The 26,986-nt window shown below is 41.8% G+C and overlaps 1 protein-coding gene across 1 annotated transcript in view; it reads left to right on the forward strand.

The window, feature by feature from the left end:
* PAQR8 (progestin and adipoQ receptor family member 8) overlaps positions 1-22,022 on the forward strand; it is a 40,815-nt gene extending 18,793 nt beyond the window's left edge. Inside the window, exon 2 of the mRNA XM_049653803.1 lies at positions 20,731-22,022. Within this exon, the coding sequence (XP_049509760.1) occupies positions 20,752-21,816 (1,065 nt within the window). The 5' untranslated portion in view covers positions 20,731-20,751 and the 3' untranslated portion in view covers positions 21,817-22,022. The remainder of the gene's footprint in view (positions 1-20,730) is intronic.
* Positions 22,023-26,986: the final 4,964 nt, after the last annotated feature.

A 26,986-nucleotide genomic window follows, 5' to 3' on the forward strand; every position in this document is an offset into this window, starting at 1 on the left:
TTTATTCACTCTTAGAATGAATATTTTTTGAGTACGTACTGTGTGCCAAGTCCTATTCTAGATGCAAGCATACATCAGTAAACAAAATAGACAAAGATCCCTCTGCTAATTGAATTTATATTCTGGGGTAGCAGCAGGGCCAGGAAGGACAGACAATATACGTAAGTAAAGATAAAATGTGAACATCATACCCATTAAAATGGCTACAAAACAAACAAACAAACAAACAGATAATAACAAGTGTTGCCAAAGATGCAGAAGAATTGGAATTCTTGTCCACTGTTGATGGGATTATAAAATGATACAGCCAGTATGGAAAACAGTATGGGAGGTCCTCAAAAAATTTTAAAAATAGAATTACCAATGATGGAGCAGTTCCACTTCTGAGTATACAGTAGCCTCCCCCCACCTTATCTGTAGGGGATATGAGCCAGGACCCCGAGTGGATGCCTGAAACCACAGAGTGGTGAAGTCTATGTATATCCTATAAATACATACTTACGATAAAGTTTAATAATAAAATAGAACAATTATAACATGCTGTAATCAAGGTTATGTGAATGTGTCATCTCTCTCTCTCAAAATATCTTGTACTGTATTCACCCTTCTGATGATGATGTGAGATGATAACATGCCCACATGATGAGATAAAGTGAGGTGAGTCATGTGGGCATTGTGATGTAGCATTAGGCTATTCTTGACCTTCTGAAGTTATGTCAGAAGGATCATGTGCTTCTGAACCACGGTTGCCCGCAGGATACTGCAACTGCAGAAAACAAAACTGCCATATAAGGGGGGACTACTGTATACCCATAAGAACTGAAACAGAGTCTTGGAGAGATACTTGCAAACCCATCTCCATAGCAGCATTATTCATGATAGCCAAAAGGTGGAAGCACCCAGATGTTCGTTGACAGATGAGCAGATAACCAAAATACAGTGTATACACACGATGAAATATTATCCAGTTTTAAAAAGGAAGGAAATCCTGACACGCTACCACGTGGATGAATCCAGATGACATTATGCTAAGTGAAATAAGCCAATCACAAAAAGACAAATGCTGTAGGATTCCACTTATATGAGATACTGGAGTAGTCAAACTCATACAGAGAGAAAGTAGAAGGGTGTTCATCAGGGCCTGGAGGAAGGGGGAATGGGGAGTTGCTGTTTAATGGCTATGGAGTTTCAGTTTTGCAAGATGAAAAGAGTTCTGGATATTGGTCATACAACAACGTGGATGTACTTTACTGAACTGTAGAATTAGAAAGACTTAAGATGGGAAATTTCATTAGGTATATTTGACCACAGTTAAAACAAAACTTATGAGAAAGAAAGTAATGTATTAAGGGGGAAAGGGAAAAGTACTACAGAAAACAAGAAGCAGAGAGAATAAGGGTCTCTAGAGGGCTCAGGAGGGTACAAACGGTATGAAATCAATTGGGGGGTGGGGATGCCTCCTAGAGAAGGAGCGATTTGAACAAGGACTGGAGGAAGTGTTTGTTTCTTGGCTGCTGTTACAGTCAGAGTCTACATCTTCCCAGGCCCACAGGTGGTGTGCAGCAATGCCAAGGCAATGCCCAAGTGGCACAAAGTGTAAAGTTTACGTTGGCGGGCAGCTGATGCAGAAACTGTGGCCGTGGGCATTTCAACTCAATTGGAAAAACAATCCAGGCACTCAGGTGGCACTTGCACAGATTATAATCAGATGTCATCTGAGACTTGAGGTCATGTTACAGTAAAGAGAAATGGTTGTTCTCATATTTGGCCCTTTCTAAAATCAAACTCCATAAGCTAGAGACAGCAATCAGGAGTTTGGTTTTTCAGTGCCTCCTAAGTTTGCATGTTGTTGTCTAGCCCATTTCCAATATGAGTTTTAAGCTCCTGCGTAGGACTAGGATTTTCAGGGCTTCAGCTGACCTTTGTGTCAACCCATAACTAGGGAGGGTAGCTCAAGAGTACTTATTCAGTTACTGTCTCTCTGGTAGGTCATATGGCATGGAATGGTGAGCTGCTTAGAAAAATCCCATGACCTGGACATGTTTTATTACTAATTTATAAGGCTGGTATAAACAGGTATCAACTTGCCATCATTAAGCCAATACTTTGTACTCATGAGTAAAATGGAAAGAGGTCTGCAGCATTGGGTTCTTGAACTGATTTTCCCACATCTCATCTGTTAACCTTTTCCATGTCTAAAAAAAGAAAAGAAGTATAATGAGCATGTGTCTCTGCTTTGGAATCAGAAAGAAGTCCCTTATGATGCTCTCATCCCCACGCCACTGAACTTGGAGGGGAAATGAACATCTATGGATGGACAGGCACCTGTCCTGACCAAGGATTCTGAAGCTACACTGGCAGCCATTGAAAACACATAACGCTGTCTGTGCCTCTCTCCCCAGGCTACAGCTGTGCAGTGATTGGGACTAGTAGGGACTGGCTAGAAGGAGGAGGAATGGATTCCCTCTTAAGTCCTGCCTGCACTGGTGGCAGTGACCATTGGTTGACTGATTTGTAACATGCTTATCTACTCAGTGTTTGATTTCTTTGACATCTAAATATATTTGCTTTCATCTTTATACATAGGCGCTGCCTATGATCATTTAGCCCCAGGAGGTTATGAAGCTCAAGGTATCCCTTGTACCTCCCGCTTCTCCCAACATAGAGTATTGATGGTAGAGACAGGCTTTTCTTTACCCTCACAGTGAAATGGTAACACATGGGAATGTGGCAGCCATTAGGTGTATACTGCTGTCATGAGATATATATATCATTAGATGGCCATAGCAGTGGTTGGCAGCAAAAGAAGGAAAGCTCAGTGGCTTCAGCAGGCATTTCCTGTGAATCCCCTCTGGGCAGATATCTGCACTAGGCTCTAAGTGGGGGTGGAATGGGTGGAGGGAATTGAATGCCATGTGACACAGTACTTGCCCATTAGAAACTTATGAGCTGCTAGGGTATGAGAAAATTATCCAAACAACTGCAGGACAGAGACACACACTGAAAGCTACAGGTGAATGGATGGATGATATTGCTTCGCCTGGGTAATAGGAAGGCATGGAAGAGTCAGCATTTGAGAGGTGCCTTTGGGGATGGATGAAGTTTCCTGATGTAGAGATAGGGAGGAGTCCGTTCCAGGTAAAGGGAACAGCCTGGACAAAGACCTGAAGAGGAATCCACTTCAGAGAGATATACCAAAGAAGACATGTACGAACTACACTGCAGCCTCATCTGTCATAGCAAATAAATGGAAACCACCTTCAGGTCCATCCACAGGAGGATGGACAAAGAATTGTAATTTGGAAAATACTCATCAGAGAAAATGAATCAACTAGAGAATCATGTCACAATTAATGTGGAACGACACAAAACATAATAAAGAAGGAAGACTGCGGGAGGTTAGACACAAAATTTATATTAAGGTTAAAAATAATGTACAAAACTATACATTGTTTATAGATATTTAATTTCATGATTTTTTATTATATTATTGCATGTAGTTATATAATTTTATAGTGTCAGTATAAATTGTATAGTTTCACCTGGAAACATTAGTGGGAATGAAAACCACCAAATTCAGTGTATAGTGACTGCCACTGGGAGGGAAAGATGGAATGGGTGGACACAGGAGGCTTAGTCTCGGGTGTATGTGTTTTAGAGACACGTATACATATATATATGCATACATACATACACATAAACACTCATGCATACACACATAAATATACACATTTTAAAATCTGAAGTACATATGACATGTTGAATTGACAAACAGTTGTTTGTTGTATTATCCTCCAAACTAGTCTGTATACTTGAAGTATTTCATAATTTCAAAATGAAAGAACAAGTCGCAAGGCATGCTTAAGAATAGCAAATGGTGTAGGTCAGTGTTTTTCAAGCCTAACATGACCCTTGGTAAGAAATATATTTTATTTTAGGAACTGGGAGCTGCATGACAGTACTTATCCTTAATATGTGGGGCGCGCCCTGACGTGTTCTGTTCTATTTACTCTATTTCATTCTGCATGAAATGAAGCAGTGGGTGATGTTTGAAGATGCAGATTAAGGTTAGGGCACAGAAGGCATTGACTGCCAGACTCAGGAATGTGAGCTTTTGTTGGCAGAGAGGAGAAGACCACTAGTGGCTTTGTGGCATATCATCATCAGAGCTGAACTTTAGTCAAGTCAAGTGAAACGAGGATAGAGTTTGTAGAATGCAAGCTCAGTTGGGGAGTTATCACCATTGTACAGCTGGGACAGTATATGAGCTTATGGGGGAATGAAAAGAAGGAACAAGCAACCTAAAAAGGAAAAAGTGGTTTGATGACTGATTTGAGGGAAGGGGGAGGAAAGGAGACATCCCAGTTGGATTTCAAGGCTAGCTGATTGGGAGATCGGTCAGACCAATCACAAAACTAGCTAGATTGGGAGTTTATTTTTTTTTTTTTTAATTTTTTTTCAACGTTTTTTATTTATTTTTGGGACAGAGAGAGACAGAGCATGAACGGGGGAGGGGCAGAGAGAGAGGGAGACACAGAATCGGAAACAGGCTCCAGGCTCCAAGCCATCAGCCCAGAGCCTGACGCGGGGCTCGAACTCATGGACCGCGAGATCGTGACCTGGTTGAAGTCGGACGCTTAACCGACTGCGCCACCCAGGCGCCCCAATCGGGAGTTTATTTTTAAACACACAACCCAGATGGATATTGTGAAGTCTTGGTTGAGATTAAAAGGCATGGATTCATAATGGTCTCATGTTTCATGAGTTTCTCCAGCAGTACATAGTACCTGGTGAGAAAAGAGAGAAATTGGGTGTAATCAAGGTGGGGCTAGGCAGACCGACCCAGCGCAAGAGTTCAGGGTGAGGAGGGCTGGCAGCCAGGGTAGAAATGAAATGGCTGGCAGTGGGGCCAACTGAGGTGGGTGGTCTAAGGGAGGAAAAAGGTGGGGCGCCTGGGTGGCTCAGTCGGTTAAGCATCTGACTTCGGCTCAGGTCATGATCTCACGTTCCGTGAGTTCGAGCCCTGCGTCGGGCTCTGTGCTGACCGCTCAGAGCCTGGAGCCTGTTTCGGATTCTGTGTCTCCCTCTCTCTGACCCTCCCCCGTTCATGCTCTGTCTCTCTCTGTCTCAAAAATAAATAAACGTTAAAAAAAAAAAATTTTAAAAAAAAAAAAAAGGGGAGGAAAAAGGTTGGGGGACCAGAGGTCATGAGGAGCCTAGTGTGTTAGAGGGTGGAAGTGAGATGTTGTGACCAGGAAGGAGGAACTTCAAAATCTGAAATCTTGGAGCTAAAGCAGTCCTGACTGATAAAAATCATGACCTTGGTAGAAATTGCAGGCCAGGCAGGTGGGTAGTTGTCATATAATGGAGAGGAAAGCTGGAGCTATGTGAGATAGTTTATAGTTATTGGTCTGAACTTTTCAAACAGAAGCTCCTGTATGGAATGACTAATGATTTTCAACCAGACCAGCTATTGATTATGAATTACTACTACAAATTGTAGAAAAGGTCACACTGAGAAGTGGAGAGGGGTCTTCAGAGGTCCCCTTCAGAGAGCCCTCGCCGAATGTCCCAGGAGAGGAGGCTCTGGCTAACACACCTAGGATGTTACAGGGAGCCAGGATTCCTGGTCATCAGCAGGTCAGAGGCACACAGGTACCAACTTCTCATCCAGCTCTTCTTTTTCCATTTATGTTTGAGGGACTTTCTTTATCTAAAACACAGGTGGCTGGCTCTTGGGACACAGAAGTCAGAAGTGGTGGGGTCTGTCCATACCTTAAGGGCTAATTTGGTTTAAGGCTTTGAATAGATCATTTAAATAACTGATCTGTGCCGCAGGTATTCTCATAATCAAGTAACAGAAACTAAAAAAAAATTTTTTTAATGTCTTGAATAATGTCCTCATGCAATTCAGTGAATTTCACAATTTAGTGTAAAGGAAGACATGTATACAGTCAATTACAACATAATGCTAAGGCGGGTATGACAGGATGTGATTAAGTCTGCTTGAGGCTGTTGCTAAACTGCACAGAAGAGGCTATATCTGAGCCTGAATGTGAGAGAGAAGCAGACTTTGCTAGGCATAGACGGGTACAGCTAACACTGGGAAAGTGTGTAGCTTGTTCAGGGAACCAGGATGGACAGTCTGTTCTGTCTTCTTCTCTGCAACAAGAATAAAAAAGTAGGTCTCCCAATCTGCTAACTCCTGCTCCAATGTTATTTTACTTTATCTTTTTTCTGCCTGGTGTCTCTATTTCCTGCATCTTTGCTTAGGCATTCTTGGGCACAAAAGTGCTAATGGTAAGAGGAGATAGACCAAAAGTGAGCTGGTGACTGGAAATCAGTTAACAGTTTAAACACTGTTATGGATACCTACCACGTAGATGAACCACACACAGATAAACACATCCAACTCAAATGTTGTTTCCTTTTGAAAAATGCTCACATTTTCATTATCGAAGATCTCACTGGTTTTACCTTTAGAAGCAAATGGCCAGAGGGGAATCTTATTTCACTTTGTCCTTGAATAATTATCTATTGATGCATTCTGGGGCACCTTTAACTCTGATAGTTGCTGATAGGAGAGATAAAGGATGAGTAAGTCAGTGTTCCTGTCTCAAGAAGCTTGCAACCCAATCCACAGGAGAGACAAGGCTTTCTACACACACAGTGATATGGTGCTCGAGTCTGGATGTTCTGCTTACCAAATGTGTGGAATAGGTAGGTAAGTGTTCAGGGAGAAAAGAAATCAAGGTGGCCTGGAGAAGGAAGGCTTCATGACCAATGTGGAATTGAATTAAGGGCTTGAGGATATCTGAAGAGAAACTGAGAATGAAGTGGTTTGCTTGACTCTTAGGAGCAAATAAAAAGTGCAGGTCTTGGGACTACCAGGAGAGTGTACTGCATCAGCTGCAAAAGGGTTAACTTTTCATTGCTAGGGAAACCGCATACCTTACATCGGCTCCAACCTGGGCTTAATTTGTTATCAGATTCTTCTGCTATGGAAAGTACATTTCCCAGATTGATTTCCTGCCAGTGGAATCTGCAGCTCTCTTCAGGGTTCACCTGGGTTGGCCCCAGTCCCAGCAGGACTGCAGGTGGGTGATGAAGCTTCTTGCAGGCAACAGGCTGGACCAAGCTAGAGGCTGTGTTACTGTGCCAGACCATACCTAATGAAGCCTGTAGTTACACTCTTACGGAAAGTCTCGGGGGACTCCTGTCCCTAGGCATTAATTAGCAGGCATTTCAGACAGCACAGCTTACCTTTACCCAAACAAGAAGTCTCTGAAGAAAAGCAATCATCATGCCCAGCTAACCTGTTGATTGACTTTGGACTGCTCAATGTGTTCTAAACTGTTCCCAGCGCCTCTAAATCCTGCCAGTGGAATTAAATGCAGATACTATTTATTGCCTGTGGAAGGTACATTCTGTGTCTGTAATGATGCATTTTGAAAACAGTACCTGTTCAAGTGAGACTACCTGAGATGTGGGAAGCATATGAAGTAACAATAAAGAAAATGCAGGAATCCCAGCCTGAGGGTTCCAGCTGGAGAAAGAAAGGCACTCAGAGGAAATACCCTCTGCTCATCCTTTCCCAGAGCACCACAGCAAACTAAGGTCATCTTTTCTTTCTCCTATCAATATTATGGGGATCCACAGAGGAAGAGATTCAGAATTGGAAAGGTCACTGAGCCTAGAAGGTGACATGTGTTTCTGGTGTATCTGTGACACAGGAGCACCTCACTCTTTTTATAGGCAGGGTTCAGCCATGCCAGAAGCCCAGGTGGTCAGGGATTGACTGGATTTTTAAGGCCATTTGGGTTTGTGTGCTGTGAGAAAGTCTTTTGACAATATTGCATATATTGACTTTCCCAATCTAAGAGAACAGGATTGTTGCCTTAATGGCAGATGTTACATATTTTTTTTCCCCTTCACAACTCCCATGACCATTGGCTTACATTATGGCAAGTATAGATAGGTTGCTTCTAATAATAATTAGTATGATATGCTAACTAGTTGAGCTCAAAATCCATAGAATAATGCAAATAAATATGTATTTCTTCATAATGCTGGGGTGGCCTTTTTTGGTGGGGGGAGTTGAGGGAGAGTGTCTTAAAATCCATTGTACTCATTAATCATGTTTTACCAAGTTTTACATATTTATGTCAAATATTCCTATTTGTAGAGTAGCAATAACCATTTTTCAGTTACAAAAGTAGTAAATGTTTATTTTTAAAAAGTATTGTAATGATAGTATCTACCCTAGAAAAAAATAAATTCCTCACAATCCCACCATGTAACAATGTCTGTATTAATGTTTTGATTATTCACGATCCCATGCTTATTCTGTGCCACATGCATATGTTTAAAAAAATGGGACACATTCATTTAATTTGCTTCTCCCTTGTAACAATGTCTTCTGTTCATTTTAATATTCAGCAAATCCCTGTTGAGCATTCATAATGTACTAGTCAGACCCTATCTAAGTGTAGGGGAGACTACAGTGAAAACACAAACAAAAACACATATATCTTTCTATAACAATATATGTAAATATCTACATAATTATTTTAATAGGTGCATAGTATTCTATTGTATAGATTTATCATAATTTATGAAATCAGATCTCCCATTTTTGGATATTGAGATGTTATTTATATGTTAGGTTTTCTTAAATATGGAGAAAATATGCATTGACCATTGGTGAATCTGACTTCATGTCCAAATTATCTCTGCTAAATAGCAGGATTCTTCTGGTAGTCCCACTCTTTAAAATATGACTTTATAAACACTGATACGATATTTGTCAGATGTGGCTACAGAGATCAATGTGAGGGGCTCTTGGATGGCTCAGTCGGTTGAGCATCCAACTCTTGGTTTCAGATCGGGTCATATTCTCACGGTTGTGGGATCAAGACCCAAAGGAGGCTCTGCCCTGATGGCGCCAAGCCTGCTTGGGATTCTCTCTCCCTCTGCCCCTCTCCAATATGTGTGTGTGTGTGTGTGTGTGTGTGTGTGTGTGTGCGTGCGCGCACGTGCACGTGCATACTCTCCCTCTCTCAAAATAAATAAACTTAAAAAAAACAACAACAAAAAACAAAGATCGATATAGGCCCAGCAGCCTCTCACTTGATGAATGACTGGAGATCCTGAGGTTGTTTGAGGCTGTTTGAAACTTCGTGTCTGTCTCTGTTGTGCCAAAGGCTGCTCAGAGAAGGTTCCAGTCCTTGTTAATTGACCCCAAGTTGGCGTTTTGGCTGTTGTTTCTTCCCAGCCATTTATAGTTATGCAGTGATGTGTGATGCTTGGCTTCTATGGACTCTGGAAGCATTTCTTCTGCTCTCTTTGATGGAAATCGCTGCTCTTTTGTTCTCTGTCCAACAACCAGCAGGCCACCTTCCTGCCATCTGTGTGAGCCACCCCCCAACAGTGACATGAGGTGATGTCACAGGATCTGTTCTTTGGTGATTTCAGCATACTGCTTGATCTTTTATACAAAGCAAAACACAGCCCAGATGAATTGCAGAATTTTACAGCTTGTAGAGATTATAACTCCATTTTATGGACAAGGACACCAAGTATAGAGAGGTTGAGTGACTTGCCTAAGGTCCCATAAGCTGGAACTAGAAATCGGGATTTTAAATTCCTCATCTGATGCTTTTCCAGGGAATCAGCTATTCTAAGCTTGTGGTCCATTAAACTAGGGTCCTTGTAACAGACCAGGGAATATCACTGCTTTGGAGCACTTCTATTTGGCCTCCAGATAAAATGTCATCAGTAGCAAACTATGTCCGTTTGCCAAATATGGAACTTTTCACTTAATTCTCTAATTTGCTAATCATGGAAAAGACCTTTTAGATAGCATGCTACAGATGTAGCAGAATTCAGTGACTGGTCTCAATGTTAGTATGCTTTCCCCCAACAGGCTGATAAATGACTTCAGTCATTAGGTTTGTGATTGGAATGTCTCACCACACCAGTTCTGCAAAGCCAGCCATAACAAATGACATGTCTCTAAGATGAAAGAAACCCATTGGGTTTAGGATCACTTTTATCTGGGTTACAGACCCACTTGGATCATCTGATCGATTTCAGTAAGATTTTATGGAAATCACATTTTCTTCTCTTGGACAGTATTGGAATATGATTTACAAATACACTCAATGGCAAATAACTGAGTTTTTTGATACGGATTGCTTTTGTAAGGCCAGCTACAAATTATCTTTGTTAACGGAGCAAAGCAGTTTTACAGCAGCATATCTGAAGTTGCATATCATCATATTTGGGTTTGGTTTTAGAGCACAGTTTTTGAGGGCATAGTGGTTAAGAGCCTAGGGGCAACTGCTTCGGGTTACCTGCTGGCTCTGGGACTTATTGTGTAGCCTTGGGCAAGTTGCTTAACCTCTCTGTGTTTCTGTTTCATCAACTGTAAAATGGATATGATGACAATAATAATACTAATGCCCGATAGCTGTTAGGAAGTTTAAATGAGCTAATATTTGCAAAGTGCCTAGAACACTGTTGGGCATGTGATAAACACCATGTGTTTGTTATTTTCGTTGTTGTTGTTATTATTATTATGACATTTTCACTCCATTCAGTCATTTATTCAACAACAACTAATAGGAACATCTCCTATGTGCTAGGCACAGTGGGAGGTGATAAAAGATTTTCAAGCCCTCAAAGGACCTTATAGTTTAGTGGACAGAGAATACATAAGCACACCTCAAAGACATTGCAGGTTCAGTTCCACACCACCAAAGTAAAGCAAGTATTATAATAAAGCGAGCCAAATGAATTTTTTGGTTACCTAGTGCATATAAAAGTTATGTTTATACTATACTATAGTCTATGAAGCGTATAATAGCATTACGTCTTTAAAAAACAATGTATATACCTTAATTTAAAAATACTTTATTGCTAAAAAATGCTAACCATCATCTGAGCTTTCACTGAGTTATAATATTTTTGCTGTAAGGGGTCTTGCCTCGATGTTGATGGCTGCTGGCTGGTCAGGGTGGTAGTTGCTGAAGTTGGGGTGCCTGTGGCCATTTCTTAAAATAAGACAGTGAAGTTTGCTTCATCAGTGGACTCTTTCTTTATGAACAATTTCTCTGTAGCATGTGATACTGTTTGATAGTGTTTTCCCACAGTAGAACTTCTTTCAAAATTGGGATTCCATCCTCCTCTCGAACACCACCACCGCTTTATCAACTAAGTTTATATAATATTCTAAATCCTTTATTGTCATTTCAACGGTCTTCCCAGCATCTTCACCAGGAGTAGATTCCATCTCAGGAAACGACTTTCAGTGCTCATCCATAAGAAGCAGCAGCTCTTCATCCACTTGAGTTTCATCAGAGCTTGCAGCAATTCAGGCACATCCTCAGGCTCCACTTCCAGTCCTAATTCTCTTGCTGTTTCCACCACTTCTGCACTTACTTCCTCCATGGAAGTATTGAACCCCTCAATGTCCTCCCTGAGGGTTGGAATCCACTGCTTCCAAACTTCTGTTAATGTTGGTATTTTGACCTCTGCCCATGAATGTGCTCAAGGACGTCTAGAGTCATGAATTCTTGCCAGGAGGTTTTCAGTTTACTTTGCCCAGAGCCATCAGAGGAATCATTGCCTATGGCAGCTATAGCCTTATGAAATGTGAATTGAATAACATTTGACTTAATTCATATTATAAATTTTATAATTTAATTTATAAACTATAGAATTTAATTATGAATTAAATAATAAGACTTGAGAGTTGAAATTACTCCTTGATCCATGGCTGCAGAATGGATGTTGTTTTAGCAGACATGAGAACAACATCAACTTGTTGTACACCTCCATCAGAGCTCTTGGGTGATGGTACTTTGTCAATAAACAGCAATATTTTGAAAGGAATCTTTTTTTTTTTTTTTTGAGAGTAGTTCTCAACAGTGGGCTTAAAATAGTCAGTAAACTATATTATAAACATGTGCTATCATCCAGGCTTTGTTATTGCATTTGTAGAGCACAGAGCAAGTAGATTGAGCATAATTCTTAAGGGCGTTAGGATTTTTGGAGTGGTCAGTGAGCACTGGCTTCAACTTAAAATCACCAGCTGCATTACTCTGCAATAGGAGAGTCAGCCTGTCCTTGGAAGCTTTGAAGCCAGGCAGTGACTTCTCTGTAGCTGTGAACATCCTAGATGGCATTTCCTTCCAATAGAAGGCTGTTTCATCTATACTGAAAATTTGTTATTTAGTGTAGCCACCTTCATGAATTCTCTTAGCTCGATTTTCTGGGTAACTTGCTGCAGCTTCTACATCACTTCCTGCTTCACCTTGTGCCTGTTATGGAGATGCCTTCTTTCCTGAAACCTCATGAATCAACCTCACCTGGCTTCAAACTTTTCTTCTTCAGCTTCCTCACCTCTCTCTGCCTTCACAAAATTGGAGAGAGTTAGGACCTTGCTCTGGATTAGGCTTTGGCTTATGGGAACATTGTGGCTGGTTTAATCTTCTATCCAGACTGCTAAAATTTTCTTCAGCTCAGCAATAAGGCTGTTTCACTTTCTAATAATGCGCGTGTTCACTGAAGTAGGACTTTTGATTTCCTTCAAGAACTTCCCCTTTACATTCACAACTTGGGCCTATCTTGGCTTTCAACATGTCTTCCTCACTAAGCTTAATCATTTCTAGCTTTTGATTTAAAGTGAGAGAGGTGTGACTCCTCCTTTCACTTGAATACTACTGAGACGCCATTGTAGTGTTGTTAATTGGTCTTATTTCAGTATTGTTGTGTCTCAGGGAATAGAGAGGCCTGAGGAAGGGAAGAGAGACCAGGGATTGGCTGGTCAGTGGAGCAATCAACAAACACAATGATTATGTCTGCATTGTTAAATGGCCACAGTTCATGGCACTCCCAAACAATTACAATAGTAACAACAAAGATCACTGATCACATATCAGCATAACAAACATGATAATGAAAAAAAAAAACTTGAAATATTACAAGAATTAACTAAATGGGATAGAGACATGAAGAGAACAAATGCTGTTGGAAAAATGGCTCTGATAGACTTACTGTATGCAGTACTGCCACAAACTTTCAGTCTATAAAAAGTGCAGTAACTGGGGGCACGTGGCTGGCTCAGTCAGTAGAGCATGTAACTCTTGATCTTGGGGTCATGAGTTCAACACCCATGTTGGGCATAGAGCATACTTTTAAAAAAATGCAGGGGTGCCTGATTGGTTGGGTTGGTGGAGCATATGACTCTTAATCTTGGGGTTGTGATTTGAGCCCCCAAGTTGGGTGTAGGGATTACTTAAAAATAAAATCTTAAAAAAATGCAATATCTGCAAAGCACAATAAAGCAAAGCACAACAAAACAAGGTATGCTTGTAATGTAAACCAGGACACTGTATTTATACAGAAAGGAGAGGCTTATAGTGGAGGGTAGTGCAGGGGTAGCAGAGGCAAAGGAGTGCCTGAAGGGAAGGTTTCACAGGGGAAATCTGAACTTGGCCATAGGCATCAGTGCTCTGGGCACTCCATGCCTTTGTGCTTGTGTACAAAGGCCTGAAAGGATGGCAGAATTACTGGAACACAAAATAAAAGTGGCAGGGTCAGGGGACGGTTGGAACTAGTCATGGAGATACACAGGTAGGGACCAGAGGGAAGGCCTTCTATATCCCAAAGAGGTACCTGTGGGAGATAATGAGGACCCAAAGTAGGACAATGGTCATGCCACTTCTAAGCCCCTCCAGAGAGGGAACCCAGCACGTGGAAGAGGTTACAAGGAGCAGTGAGGGCATGGGCATACCTGGTATAAGTGGTTAAATTGGTTACTAGGAGACTGGAGACAGGTCCAGGCGCTGCACTACTCATCCACACGGCTTCTATCTGAAAGTTAAATAGTTATTTATGGACACTTTATTTATTTATGTTAAATGGTTATTTATGGACATTGTTTGCACTATGTTTCCAGAGGACCGCAACACAGAAACAGGTCATTTCATTGTTTTATTTAAAGTTACTGAGGGGTGCCTGGGTGGCTCAGTTGGTTGAGCGTCTGATTCTTAGTTTTGGCTCAGGTCATGATCTCATGGTTTGTGGGATCAAGGCCTGAGTTGGACCCTGTGCTAACAGCACACATCCTGCTTGGGATTCTGCTCCTACCTCGCTCTCTCTCTCTCCTCAAAATAAATAAATAAACTTAAAACAACAACTGTAAAACATCTTTCCTTTAAAAAAAAATTAAGTTACTAAAAAAAAAAATTAAAATAAAAAAATTAAATTACTGAAAAGGAAATGCATTCTGGGTAGTTTTCATTCATCAAAACTAGGTAAACAAAACCAAACCTTAAAAATGCATACTTTGAGGGGCACCTGAGTGGCTCAGTCAGTTAACCGTCTGACTTCTACTCTGGTCACGATCTCATGGTTCATGGGTTTGAGCCCCTCATTGGGCTCTGTGCTGATGGCTCAGAGCCTGGAGCCTGTGCAGATTCTGTGTCTCCCTCTCTCTCTCTGTCCTTCCTTTGCTCACATTGTGTGTGTGTCTCTCTCTCAAAAAAAATAAACATTTAAAAAAATGCATACTTTGTGATTTCTTTTTTAAAAGAAAATGTAAATATACAATTCTTGACTAAAATGTCAACTTATTGCTATGAACATAGCAACATATTGCTAGAAAATTCTATTCTGCCTTATAGTAATTATCTTTAATTTTTCTAAACAGTTTAAAGGAGCACCTGAAATAGAACTTTAAGACTGGACCCCTACATAAACCAAAATGTAATGTAATATTTTTAACACTTTCTTATATAAACATTACCTGAATTCATGGCACAGGTACCATACTCATTATTAAAATAGAGTTAAATAACAGTTCATATTAAAATAGAACTTTAAATTCCAATTCTATTATAACCTGAGTCTAATTAAAACTCTTTATAAAGCAGTTGGGGAAGGTGTTATAAGGATTCCCAGAAATGAACCAAAAACTTTAAATGTCTTTTCAGTTTTCAAAGACTGCATTAACATCTGATATAAGGCAAAAAAAAAAAAAAAATATATATATATATATATATATATTACCAAGTTATAATCCTTTTGTGAGTTCTTTAAATATTACTAGTGCTTTAATGTGCATGTTTTGTCTCTTCAAAGCACTATTCAACTACTGCACATTTTATTATTATTATCCTCTTTTTATCCTCAAAAATGGAAAGACAGGAAATTACCTCCCACCTACCTTTTTTTAATGGAGAAAGTTACACTGAATAGTTTAATGTCATAGGCATTAACACACAGCTAATTGAGTAGAGCAAATATGGAACAGCCAGATCCTCTGATTCCCAAACCATTATTTCTTTTTTCCCTTGACCTTGCTGAACAGAAGGAAATTGGTGCCATATGTCTGGGCCTAAAGTACTATTTATTCAGTAAATAATGATTAGGTGTATAATTTTATATGCTGAGTACGATTTTAGACATGGGAACTTGCACACTAACAGAGCTGGCCACAAATAGGGGAGTGAGCAGAGTAAACCAATGATAAGGACTCCAGGACAGAAGTGTGCTGGGAAGAGCCCTAAAACCCAGTCTGGGGGGTAGGAGAGGCTTCCTGGTGGAGCTGGCTCCTGGGCAGAATGTTGATGAGCTGGGTTGCTGGACTGACTGGAGGCTTGTCATCATGTGTGGAAATAAAGAGTGTGGCACTTTTGAAAAACTCCCAGGATTGTGATCCAGGCCATTAAAGTGGCCTGGAGGTGTGGATTGAGAGGAAAGTGGTCAACAGAAGTAGGACTGGTAAGGGCTTAAAGTCTGTGTTGTAAACAAGCAATGGTGAGCTCCTGGGGGCCATGGGGAGGGGAGTGGTATTCAGATTTCCGTTTTTAAACTATCACCCTGAAGTGGTTCAGAGAAGAGAGGGTGTGGCGGACATGAGGCAGGGGAACCATCACTTAAGGAAGGAAGGTCAGTTATGACACTGCTGTTTTTATCCTCTGCATCAGTTCATTTTGAAGGCTTGAGTGGAGAGCAGTAGAAATGGAAAGAATGCATGGATTCCAGAAATGGTGAGATAAAACCAACAGGCCTAGATGACTGATTAGATGTAGGGGAAGGGTCAAATCTGGGTTGAAGGACAAGTTTGAAGATGTTGAGCTTGAAGTGCCCATGGGATAGTCAGTTGGACAAATCCAGAGCCACTGGATATTTGAATCCAAATTTCAGGAAAGATCTGGCTACAGGTATATGTGTGGGAATCATCTGGTACAGGTGCTAGCTAAAGCCAAGGGTGTGGGAGAAGTACCCGCACCAGAGGGACCGTGGAGGTAGAAAAGGGGCAGATGGCAGACCCCTGGAAACACCAGAGTTGACAGGGGTGGTGGGAGAAGAAAACAGGCAAGACCAGAGAGGGTAGCATCACTAAGGCTGAGAGAGGGGCATTGGTCAGCAGCATGAATCCCCACAGCTCAGGTGAGATGAGGATCAAACAGGCTTAAAGCTTCAAGGATGAGACATGAACTCCCATCTTCTTTCTGCAACATCAAATCTAAACTCCTTTCAGTAATGCTGTGGCACCTACCCCACTCGCTTCTTGATTACTCCCCAACAGCCCCTCTGTTTATGGGCCCACAAAGAAGCCACAGCATTCCCTTCCTGGGAATTCCCTTTTGCCCCCTTCCTGAAATGCCCCGCTCCTCACCCCTTTACTTGTTTAAGTCCCAGTGTGCCCCGAGTGAGCTCCGCTCTGGAGACCTGTTTGTATTTCAGTCTACTTAATAATTATATACAGTCCAGTGATGTTGGCTATAGATTCATGAAGTTTGAATCTTCTTGTAGGCTGCTTGGGGAAAGGGGTCTTATTGTATTCTTCCTTTGTGGCCTTTGTAGTCTGCAGTATTGTTGAGCAGGTGATCAACAGAGCTCCTCCAGAGCTCTGCACATGATCAAAATATGACTTGAGTTTAGCCAGTTTATGAGGATTCTTCAGGAAGATTCCATTTCAGCTGTTTCAGCAGAGGAGCTGGAGCATACCCTGTGCCGAAGAGATCATTCTAAGGTAGCATCTTGGTCAGCCGATGGCCATATTAGCTCAGGGAGAAGTCATGGGGACGAGGCCAGGAATGAGGGAGGCACCCTTAGTCTGAGCTTTAGTCAGAGCTGGGACTGGAAAGGCTGGAGGTATGTGCCTGCACCAGTATCATGATGCCAACAGGTGATTTCCTCCAAGAAAGATTCTCAAACTTTCTAGTTGGCCCTTTGAAGACTATTTCTGGAAGTACTGCACACTCTGGAACAGTGAAGGTAAATCCTGTCTATGGGGGTAAACTATGGGGGACTCCACTTGACAGGGCTTCTGAAGTTAATGCTGATTTTAAAAATTATACTTTGTTACCATTGCTGTGGCTGCTCTCTGTTGAAGGGAGAATTTTATGGCAGGGGAAGGGGCAGTTGCTAAGCAAAGGACAAAGAAATAATCCCCTCTCTTTCTGACTGTTAGTTTAGAATTTTTCATTTTTCACTTCCAAAGTGTAAAAATTTAGATCCTCTTCACCCACACATAGATGACCTAGATCTTTGCAGCACCCTCATTACTGACAGATAAGACATCATATCTTGAGTCAGAGGCCATTGTGGTAGTGTCCCTGCAACTACCAGGTCTCTCTGTGGGTGTTGGGCTACACACTCCAGAGGATGGGGTTATTAAGGAGACCCTGAGGCTGGTGTGGCAGCACTTTAAAGATCCTTGGAGGAGCACCTGAGTGGCTCAGTCGGTTAAGCATCCAACTTCGGCTCAGGTCATGATCTCACAGTTCGTGAGTTTGAGCCCCCCATAGGGCTCTGTGCTGACAGCTCAGAGCCTGGAGCCTGCATCAGATTCTGTCTCCCTCTCTGTCTTCCCCTCACCCACTTGCTCTTTCTCTCTCTCTCTCTCTCAAAAATAAACATTAAAAATAATTAAAGATCCTTGGAAAAGAAGCTCTCATTTGCAAGGGAAATAATGATTCTGCCATTTTTTCCCCCTGTGCATCCTTTCCTTTGAAGTTAAAGTTAAAACCGTTAGGTCTTGTACTTCTTAGTTCTAAAACCTTTCCTAGTTTATTTTCTGTAAGAGAGAACTAGAAATAATTTTCTGAAAAGAACTCAACATAAAGCCATGAAGTTAGGTTAGTGGTATGAGGACTGGAGGAACACTTGGGGTCAGAGCTCTGCAGACAGGGTTTTCTAGAAACTGACAATAAAGCAGTATCATGATCTGTCAGATCATGGCCTCAGAATGGACAGATGCCAGTTGGTTCCCATGTCTAAACTGTGTTGAGTTCCAACCATTAGACAATCAAAACCTGAGTTTTCGGTCTTTAGAAATTCACTTGCTTTGTTTGATTTATAAGAACCTATTGTCCCAGACATCCTATTTTGAGAAGACAATGATGGGCAGAAATTGTACAGACATGTGTTATTTAACTTTAGATGTGGAATTGTCTCCAATTGGTTTGGGTGCCCAGGGATGATGGAAACACCCTTGATCTTAGACAGCAATGCTAAGGTGGAGCAATTCTACAGCTCATATCCCCAGTGACTCACCTTTTCCCAACCACAAAATCAGACCAATATTTCTGATTTTTCTCTCTACTTCACAAGAGATGGAAGAAGCCTGTATCTAAAGACTAGAGCTCTTTAATTCCCCATTAATTCCCCAGAGCTTCAACAAAGCCCAGGTCCCCCAGGCCACATACTTCTCAGCCAATAGCTACCAGACAACTTGAAACATTGCCCCATGTCCTAGGCCCAGCCATGCAGTGCGTCCACTTGATCCTAGGGCTGGCATACTCCATCTGTTCCCACCATTCCCTGTCCCTCTCCTTTACCCCTGCTGTGCTGTCACCAACTGCCACTGGAGTTTAGTTGAAGGAGTCTTAACTCAGGCTCTCGGATCCTCCTGCTGGCTGACAGCAGAAGCACTGCTTAGCTTTTTCTTTTGTTTTCTTTTTCTTTCTTTCTTTCTTTCTTTCTTTCTTTCTTTCTTTCTTTTTCTTTTCTTTTTTAATTTTTTTTAACGTTTATTTATTTTTGAGACAGAGAGAGACCGAGCATGAACAGGGGAGGGTCAGAGAGAGAGGGAGACACAGAATCTGAAACAGGCTCCAGGCTCTGAGCGGTCAGCACAGAGCCCGACGCGGGGCTCGAACACGGACCGCGAGATCATGACCTGAGCCGAAGTCGGACGCTCAACCAACTGAGCCACCCAGGCGCCCCTTCTTTTCTTTTCTTTTTTTTTTTTTAATGAATTAAGGTATTCTGATGACTGTTTTTTCCCTCTCTCCCACTCTCCCTCTTTTTGTCCTTCTGACTCCATAATCCTTAGTAAGCATTTTATATTTTAGAGTTTCTCATTTAACCATCACAACTATCCATATGGTATGCAGAATTATTACTCCTATTTTACAGATGAAGACACTGAAGCCTGGACAGCTCTATAACTTGCCCTAAGTTACCCAGAAAGTAGCCCCAAACCAAGGATTGACTCCACGTCTCCCTAAGCTTTTTTTTTTTTTACATTTTATTAATTTTCATGCCCTATTTTAGATCATTATCTAATTTTTTTCTTTTTCAATATTGATTAAGAAACGTGAGTCGGAAGATTACATTTTCTTCACTAAAATTAGTAATACTTTGAGAAGCACTTGCTGTATCTCTCCCAGCAGAAGGGCTCTGAAGGAAAGGAGCCATTTCAATAAATCAATCAGATTTTGAACTGGTCTGAGGAAAAGAGGTTAGAAAATATGAAGTACAGAAGGTAGCTGTATACATGCTGAAAATCCATTTCTTTACCAAAAAAATTCACATGAAATTTTGCAGCTCTTTTGTGATATATTTTGTGAAATAATTGCTATGCTCCTCTGGCTCATCTGTCATGTAAAAAAAATTCCAAGTGTAAGTTAAACATTTTTGAGGTCTAAAATTCATTGGGTACAGATTTAGGTGCCCAGGAGAGCAAATGCAAAACGACTTACTTTCCAATTTAATTTAAAAAGAAAACAAAAAAAGAGCATAATTTAAAAATAAAACAAAACAAAAAACACCCCCCCCCCAACTTTTACAGTTAGATTTTTATGCTGAATTTAGGCCAGGTGTTAATTTTTTTTAACTGTTAAAGTATTTCCCAGAATATGTATTGGTCTTTACCAACCAAATTGATGACTCATTTGCCTATCTTTACTCTGAAGTTCAAGTTTCTACTGCTTATCTCAGATTTTCAAGTTACTGGTGAAATTAGTGAATATTTTAAGATCAGGTGGTCAAGAAATGTAAGCTGTCATTAGTAACATCAATATTTATAATTTTTAATATTTCAATATAATGTCTCATACTATTAAAGCCTGTGTGGTAACTACATTTTAATAACATCTGGGAAACTTCAAAGTACCTCTAAAGGTACCCTTACGTACCTTCCTGATATCATTAAAACAGGCTGGTTAACAGCCCTATCTTACAAGATGTGCCTTCACACCGGTAGTGGGTAGTAGAGACGAAACCCCAATCTTAGGGTGGTAAGGGGGGGGGGGTGTCTTAGTCCAACTCGATTACGTACCGATGAAACAAAAATGAGGCTCAAAGAAGCTGTCTGCCGCTCCCCGGCTCCCCTAACGCACTCGAAGCCCTAAGCAACCCCACGGCCCTCGCCGCCTCTGCCCCGTCCGCCTGTCTCTCGGTTTGCCGACTTTCCTCTGTTCTCTGCAGGTTGCCGCCCCGCCGGCCGCCATGACGACCGCCATCTTGGAGCGCCTGAGCACCCTGTCGGTGAGCGGGCAGCAGCTGCGCCGCCTGCCCAAGCTCCTGGAGGACGGCCTTCCCAAGATGCCCTGCACCGTCCCCGAGACGGACGTGCCCCAGCTCTTCCGGGAGCCCTACATCCACACCGGCTACCGCCCTACGGGCCACGAGTGGCGCTACTACTTCTTCAGCCTCTTTCAGAAGCACAACGAGGTGGTCAACGTCTGGACCCACCTGCTGGCCGCCCTGGCCGTCCTCTTGCGATTCTGGGCCTTCGCTGAGGCCGAGGCCTTGCCGTGGGCCTCCACCCGCTCGCTGCCCCTGCTCCTCTTTATCCTGTCCTCCATCACTTACCTCACGTGCAGCCTTCTGGCCCACCTGCTGCAGTCCAAGTCGGAGCTCTCGCACTACACCTTCTACTTCGTGGACTACGTGGGCGTGAGCGTCTACCAGTATGGCAGTGCCTTGGCTCACTTCTTCTACAGTTCCGACCAGGCCTGGTACGAGCTGTTCTGGCTCTTCTTCTTGCCAGCAGCTGCCTTCTGTGGCTGGTTATCTTGCGCCGGCTGTTGCTATGCCAAGTATCGCTACCGCAGGCCTTACCCAGTCATGAGGAAGATCTGTCAAGTGGTGCCGGCAGGGCTGGCCTTCGTCCTAGACATCAGCCCCGTGGCACACCGCGTGGCCCTGTGCCACTTGGCTGGCTGCCAGGAGCAGGCAGCCTGGTACCATACTCTCCAGATCCTCTTCTTCCTGGTCAGCGCCTATTTCTTCTCCTGCCCGGTTCCTGAGAAGTACTTCCCAGGTTCCTGTGACATTGTGGGCCACGGGCATCAGATCTTCCACGCCTTCCTGGCCATCTGTACGCTCTCCCAGCTGGAGGCCATCCTCCTGGACTACCAGGGGCGGCAGGAGATCTTTCAGCAGCGCCATGGCCCCCTGTCTGTCTACACGGCTTGTCTGTCTTTCTTCTTCTTGGCGGCTTGCAGCGCTGCCACCGCAGCCCTCCTGAGGCACAAAGTCAAGGACAGGCTGACAAAGAAAGATTCTTGAGGCTGGCAGGTGGAGTGAGATGTGGAGGCAGCCTGTCGTGATTTGGGGAAAAACCCAGTACAACATTAGGAGTTGACTTTTTGTCTTTTAAGAGTTGCTTTTAAATTAATACATATTTCCAAGGATATGCCGTGGCATTGGAAAGCCAAAGGATTCGAGAATTTTGTTGTTATAGTTGTTGCTAATAAAAGGAGTATTACTTTTTCCTTTGTGTCATAGCCTTACAAGATACAGGAAGGGAAGGGACCTTGGCTAAGATTCATGGGACACTAAATTAAGGGTGATCTTTCTGCCCGAAAACGTAGGGGAATTCTGACTTTGGCCTCGAGGGGCAAGTCCTGGAGCTGAAGGGATAAAAAAGTTGAGACTGGAAAGTAAGTGTGTGGCTGGTCCACACCGTATTGGAATGGCCATCCTACTATGTTGGTTTTTGGTAATTGAATAAATTGAGCCAAGAACTCGATTTCATTTGGATTTCAGATTGTCCAGGGTGGAGAAGTCAGAATCTTCAAAATGACTCCGTGAAACCCTTAGACATAATGAATTACTCTGTTCATCTGATTTCTGGTCCCTTCTCTCTTGCCCTACTCTGCCACTGACTCTTTTCTCAGGATGATGTCTGCCTGGCTGTTTTCTCTGCAGTGTTGTCACTCCCATCTGTACCTTGCATGGTAATATAGAGGAATATGAAGGAGTCATATTTCCAGGAAATGCTTGGATCCATGTGGACATTCAGAAAGCTTATTCTCATATAATAATAATAATAATGTAAATGGTACTAGAAAGTGCAGTGTCAAGAGCCATCAGGAGACCCAGCCAGTAAGCATGGATACTGTTTTGTGTCATAGGACACTTCTGTTTTATACCTGTAGACTGCAGTACTTGAAATCTATTAGGGCTGCCTTACAGGCCAGAAAATCTGGGGCTTGTGCTAGGGAATCTCCAGATTTGGGCCAACATGTTAAAAAAACAAAACAAAACAAAAACTAATAGAGTGAAGTAGTTCTGAGGGTCCCTGTAGGGACTCGATTATTTCAAGAGGAATCCAGGGTCTGGCCTCTTAACTATATGCCACGACAAAAAGGACCCACATAACTACCCTAGTTTAAGGTCCTCCAGCAGGTGGATAACCACCTCAACTTAGACCTGAATCCTTAAAATAATCAAGCCCCAGGACAGATGAACATGTGTGCTCACTGTGGGTTAATGCCTGAAGGTTCCTTTGGGTAAGAATGGTGAACCAGGTACTCTGTAGCTAGAATTTTCTTTTGCCCAGTAGCTTCTATGGGATAAGCGGTACTTGCGATTGATGTGTTCTGGCCGCACAGCCTTCTCTGAGGACCGATTTATGTACTAATCCTGTGAAGGGGGCTGTGTTGACAGAGGAGCCATGGGAGTATTCTCAGAGGCCATGTTTCCTATCAGGATAAGGTCTCTGTTTACTACAAAGGAAACTGCTTTGTTTTCAGGCCAGTTTGATGAAATTTTTCTGTTACTAGGTTATTTTGTTACCTTCACGTCTTTGTTTTCTTCCTTTCTCTGAGAGATTTGTGGATTTTGTGCCTTATAAATGGAAATGTATGAACACTTTACTTAATATATGGCCATGTGGAATTTTCAGTTTTGGGTTATAGGAATAAGGAAAAAAAGAATGCATTGCTTTTCAACCGGTGGATGAAAAAACATCAGAACACCAGAATTACTTATCATTCAAAAGACTCTGTCAACCTGCATTTTGGCAAAAACCAAACAAACAAAAAACCACTCTACTGAAGCTTTCCTATAATCTTCATATCAAGAAAGCATATGTCTTGTCTGCTACATGGAGTTCCTAGATGGATTTCTTTGTTAATTCTTAAATACCTGAACTTCTGTGCTACCCAAGTGTCTTACATAAGCTTCTGGTGTCTAGTCCAAATTCATCACAAAGTTGGCAAAACTGAAGCCAGTTGAACTAAACAAGGGAATGGGGGGTTGTACAAACACATCGCAAGAGGGTCAGTTTAAAATGGGGACTAGAAAATGTTTGAAATATTCACTTTTATGGATTCAAAGACTGTATTTTAAAAGTTGAGAGGAAGGTTTAAATCAAGCTCTTGGATATGGTGGTGGTCCTGTTGGATGTAGATCTTCAGGCCAAAGGCAGGTACTTTTTAGAAGACAAAGCCGGAAAGAGAGCAGTGATCTTCAAATGCGGGTGACAGAGCAAGGCCAGCTGACACACTGTAAATGGTCTGTGACAAGTTCAGATAGACTAACCTCTTAAGGTATTGCCATGAAATTATTACTTTAATTTGCACAGGTATTGGTCCTCCAAGTGATTGGAAATTTTTTAAAAAGTATAAAATTTTTCACCAGAGATATTTGAGGAGCACTGGGGACTAGGTATCTCATTAAAATACCAGTATCTTATTAAAATATATAAACACAGAAAATGCAGATGGTTTAAACTACTCAGACTTTTGAAGGATTAAAGACTCCTTTTAAAACATTTGCATTAAAATGAGTGTATCAGCAAGGAACAGACTTCGTTTATTTAAAAGAAGTAATTAAGTATTTGATAAAGGAAGTTATTTTACTCCACCATAGCCTCACCAACAGTTGACATCTGGAAATTGTGCCAGTTATCTCTCTGTCTCTATTAAAATGTAAATGCCTCTGGAAAACCTAAACGATCAGTCATTTACATCTTGTGAATAAAAATTTTGATGGATTTGTATGAGGCCGTACTCAAGGTAAGGAGATGGGGTATCAGGACACAGCAGATGGGGACGCATTTGCCTATTTCCCTCTTGCCTAGTACTTCCTGCCTTGTAATTACCAATGAGCTAATGTTAGTACGCTTCAGATGTTAAAGTTTCATTTCCCACCTCTGCTAAAAGTACCTCACTCATTAACAATATTCTCAGTCCTCTAATTGGAATCTTGAAACAGTAGGAGCTCAGGCTGTGGAATGAAGGTAGCTCATTCCTGATTCTGTTGCCCCCTGTCCACAAAATGGTACCTTATCTTAATGTTAAGTATATTGTGTTCTTCAGATGCTGCACTGTAGTTTCAAGCTGGCCCTCCAGATGGCGCTCATGTCTTAGCATGGCCATTATATCCAAATCTTTGGGCTATTAATTGTGTTGGTCCTATTGTTTTGCTTGATTGCTCCGCAAAGAAAAAATGGAACTATTTTCTGTTTATATAAATCTACTTACACGAATCACCATTAAACAGATTTTGTATATGGATTGTTGTACTGTAAACAATTATCTTGTTTCTTTGACAAGGTTCTTTAAAAAAAAAAAAAAGTTTACTTATTTTGAAAGAGAGAGAGTACAAGTAGGGAAGAGGCAGAGAGGAGAGACAGAATCCCAAGTAGGCTACAGGCTGTCAGCACAGAGACCCTGGAAGGGCTCAAACTCACCAATGGTGAGATGATGTCCTGAGCTGAGATCAAGAGTCAAGATGCTTAACCAACTGAGCTACCCAGGCACCCCTCTTTGACAAGGCTCTTGACAAAGGCTACTTTGACAAGGCCCATCTTAAAGAAAGATTTTATCTAGACAAACATTGCCAGGAGGAGGAGGTCAGGACATTTTATATTCACCAAGAAGTAGGAAAATACAAAAGCTTAAAACATCTTCATACCCCAACCCCCAAAATACATATAACACACCTGTGAGTAGATCATATTGCCACCCCCCAAAAGCTATGGAGTTGATTTCTCTGAGGATTTCCATCTAATTCAATAAATACTTCTAGTATTATGAACAATAGTGCTAAAGATTTCAAAATTTTGAATTGATGGACTATATTTTTAAATCTAAAAATTATGAATTATAATTATACTATAACAACTATTATAATGGATGTATTGTGGAATGTGGCACCTATGAACCAAAGGATTTTGTAGCCCAACTCATATTTAAATAGCTGTGAAAACAAAGTCATTCTCCAGGCTACTCAGCTTTAGGCCATAGTACAATCACAACAGTAAGAAAACACCATTTGCCTGGGTTGAGGCGCTGATGGAATTATGGATGTCCTTCTTGCCCAAACCCTTTTCATGACCAATAGGGGCCCTAGGTAGTTTGCAAATGCTTCTGTTGTCACTGCTAATAGTTTAACCACTCTTCAATTACTGATTCATCAAGTATGTATGAGCATCTGCTGGTGGCAGGCACCATGTTAGCTCTGGAGATACCACAGTAAGAAAAACAACAACAACAACCAGGGATCCTTCTGCAGAGAGTTTTCAGACTGCTAAATGAGAACCAGCATCTTCCCATGGTGGACCATCACGGTACCCCTCTAGGTCTTGATCCCAGTCTGAGGGCCAGATGGCAGGCCAAACCCAGGGGAGGCTGGGACTTGCTTTGTGCCAGAACATTTTCAAAAGGAATGAGCTCTTTTCCTCCCCACCCCCCCACCCCCACCCCAGAGGCTAGAAATATCTTCCCCACCAGCAAGGCTGTCACCTTTGGCCACCTCAAAGCTTCTTGTTACTCTCATTGCTTCTCTAGCCCTTTTCACTGTCCTGAGTACAGGTCCCTGATTTGGAAAATTGGAAACAGCATGTTGCACTCTAGCTGCCTCCTTTAAAAAAAGAATAACCACCTTATCCTTTAAGGAATTTTTATCAAAATAATATGGAAGGGAAAGCATTGCATTTAAAAGAAATTCATTTAAATATTAACTTCAAGAGCTTATCTATCTCAGGTAAGGGCTTTTCTTACCTAACATGATCTCATAGGAAGAGGTATGCACTGTATTTTAGACTCCAGGAGGCCTTGACCAACTCAAAGGCTGCAGAATGACACCTCAGATTGTATCATGCATTATGCTTTCCAAAAAATTTCCACATCCATTTGAGCTTGTACATAATTGTTTGAAGGAAGGCCAACAAGATCTCCATTAAACTAGAAAACACGCTAAGAAAGTGGAAGGATTGGTTCAAAGTCACATAACTAGTTGTAATGTTTAAACTCAAATTGATTTCTTCTTCAGACAAATACAGGGCTCAGCTAATCAGAAACATCAATACCCAAATATTTGCAGAGCCCTTTACAGTGTGTGAAGTACTTTTACCATTGTGCATACTTGAATCTCATTTTAACTTTTGACCCTAAATACCTCATGAATAGCTAGGGTTGTATGGTTTCTTTGCAGGTTAAAGTGACTT

This window comes from Panthera uncia (genome assembly GCF_023721935.1).
Source record: "Panthera uncia isolate 11264 chromosome B2 unlocalized genomic scaffold, Puncia_PCG_1.0 HiC_scaffold_24, whole genome shotgun sequence".
Taxonomy (NCBI): domain Eukaryota; kingdom Metazoa; phylum Chordata; class Mammalia; order Carnivora; family Felidae; genus Panthera; species Panthera uncia.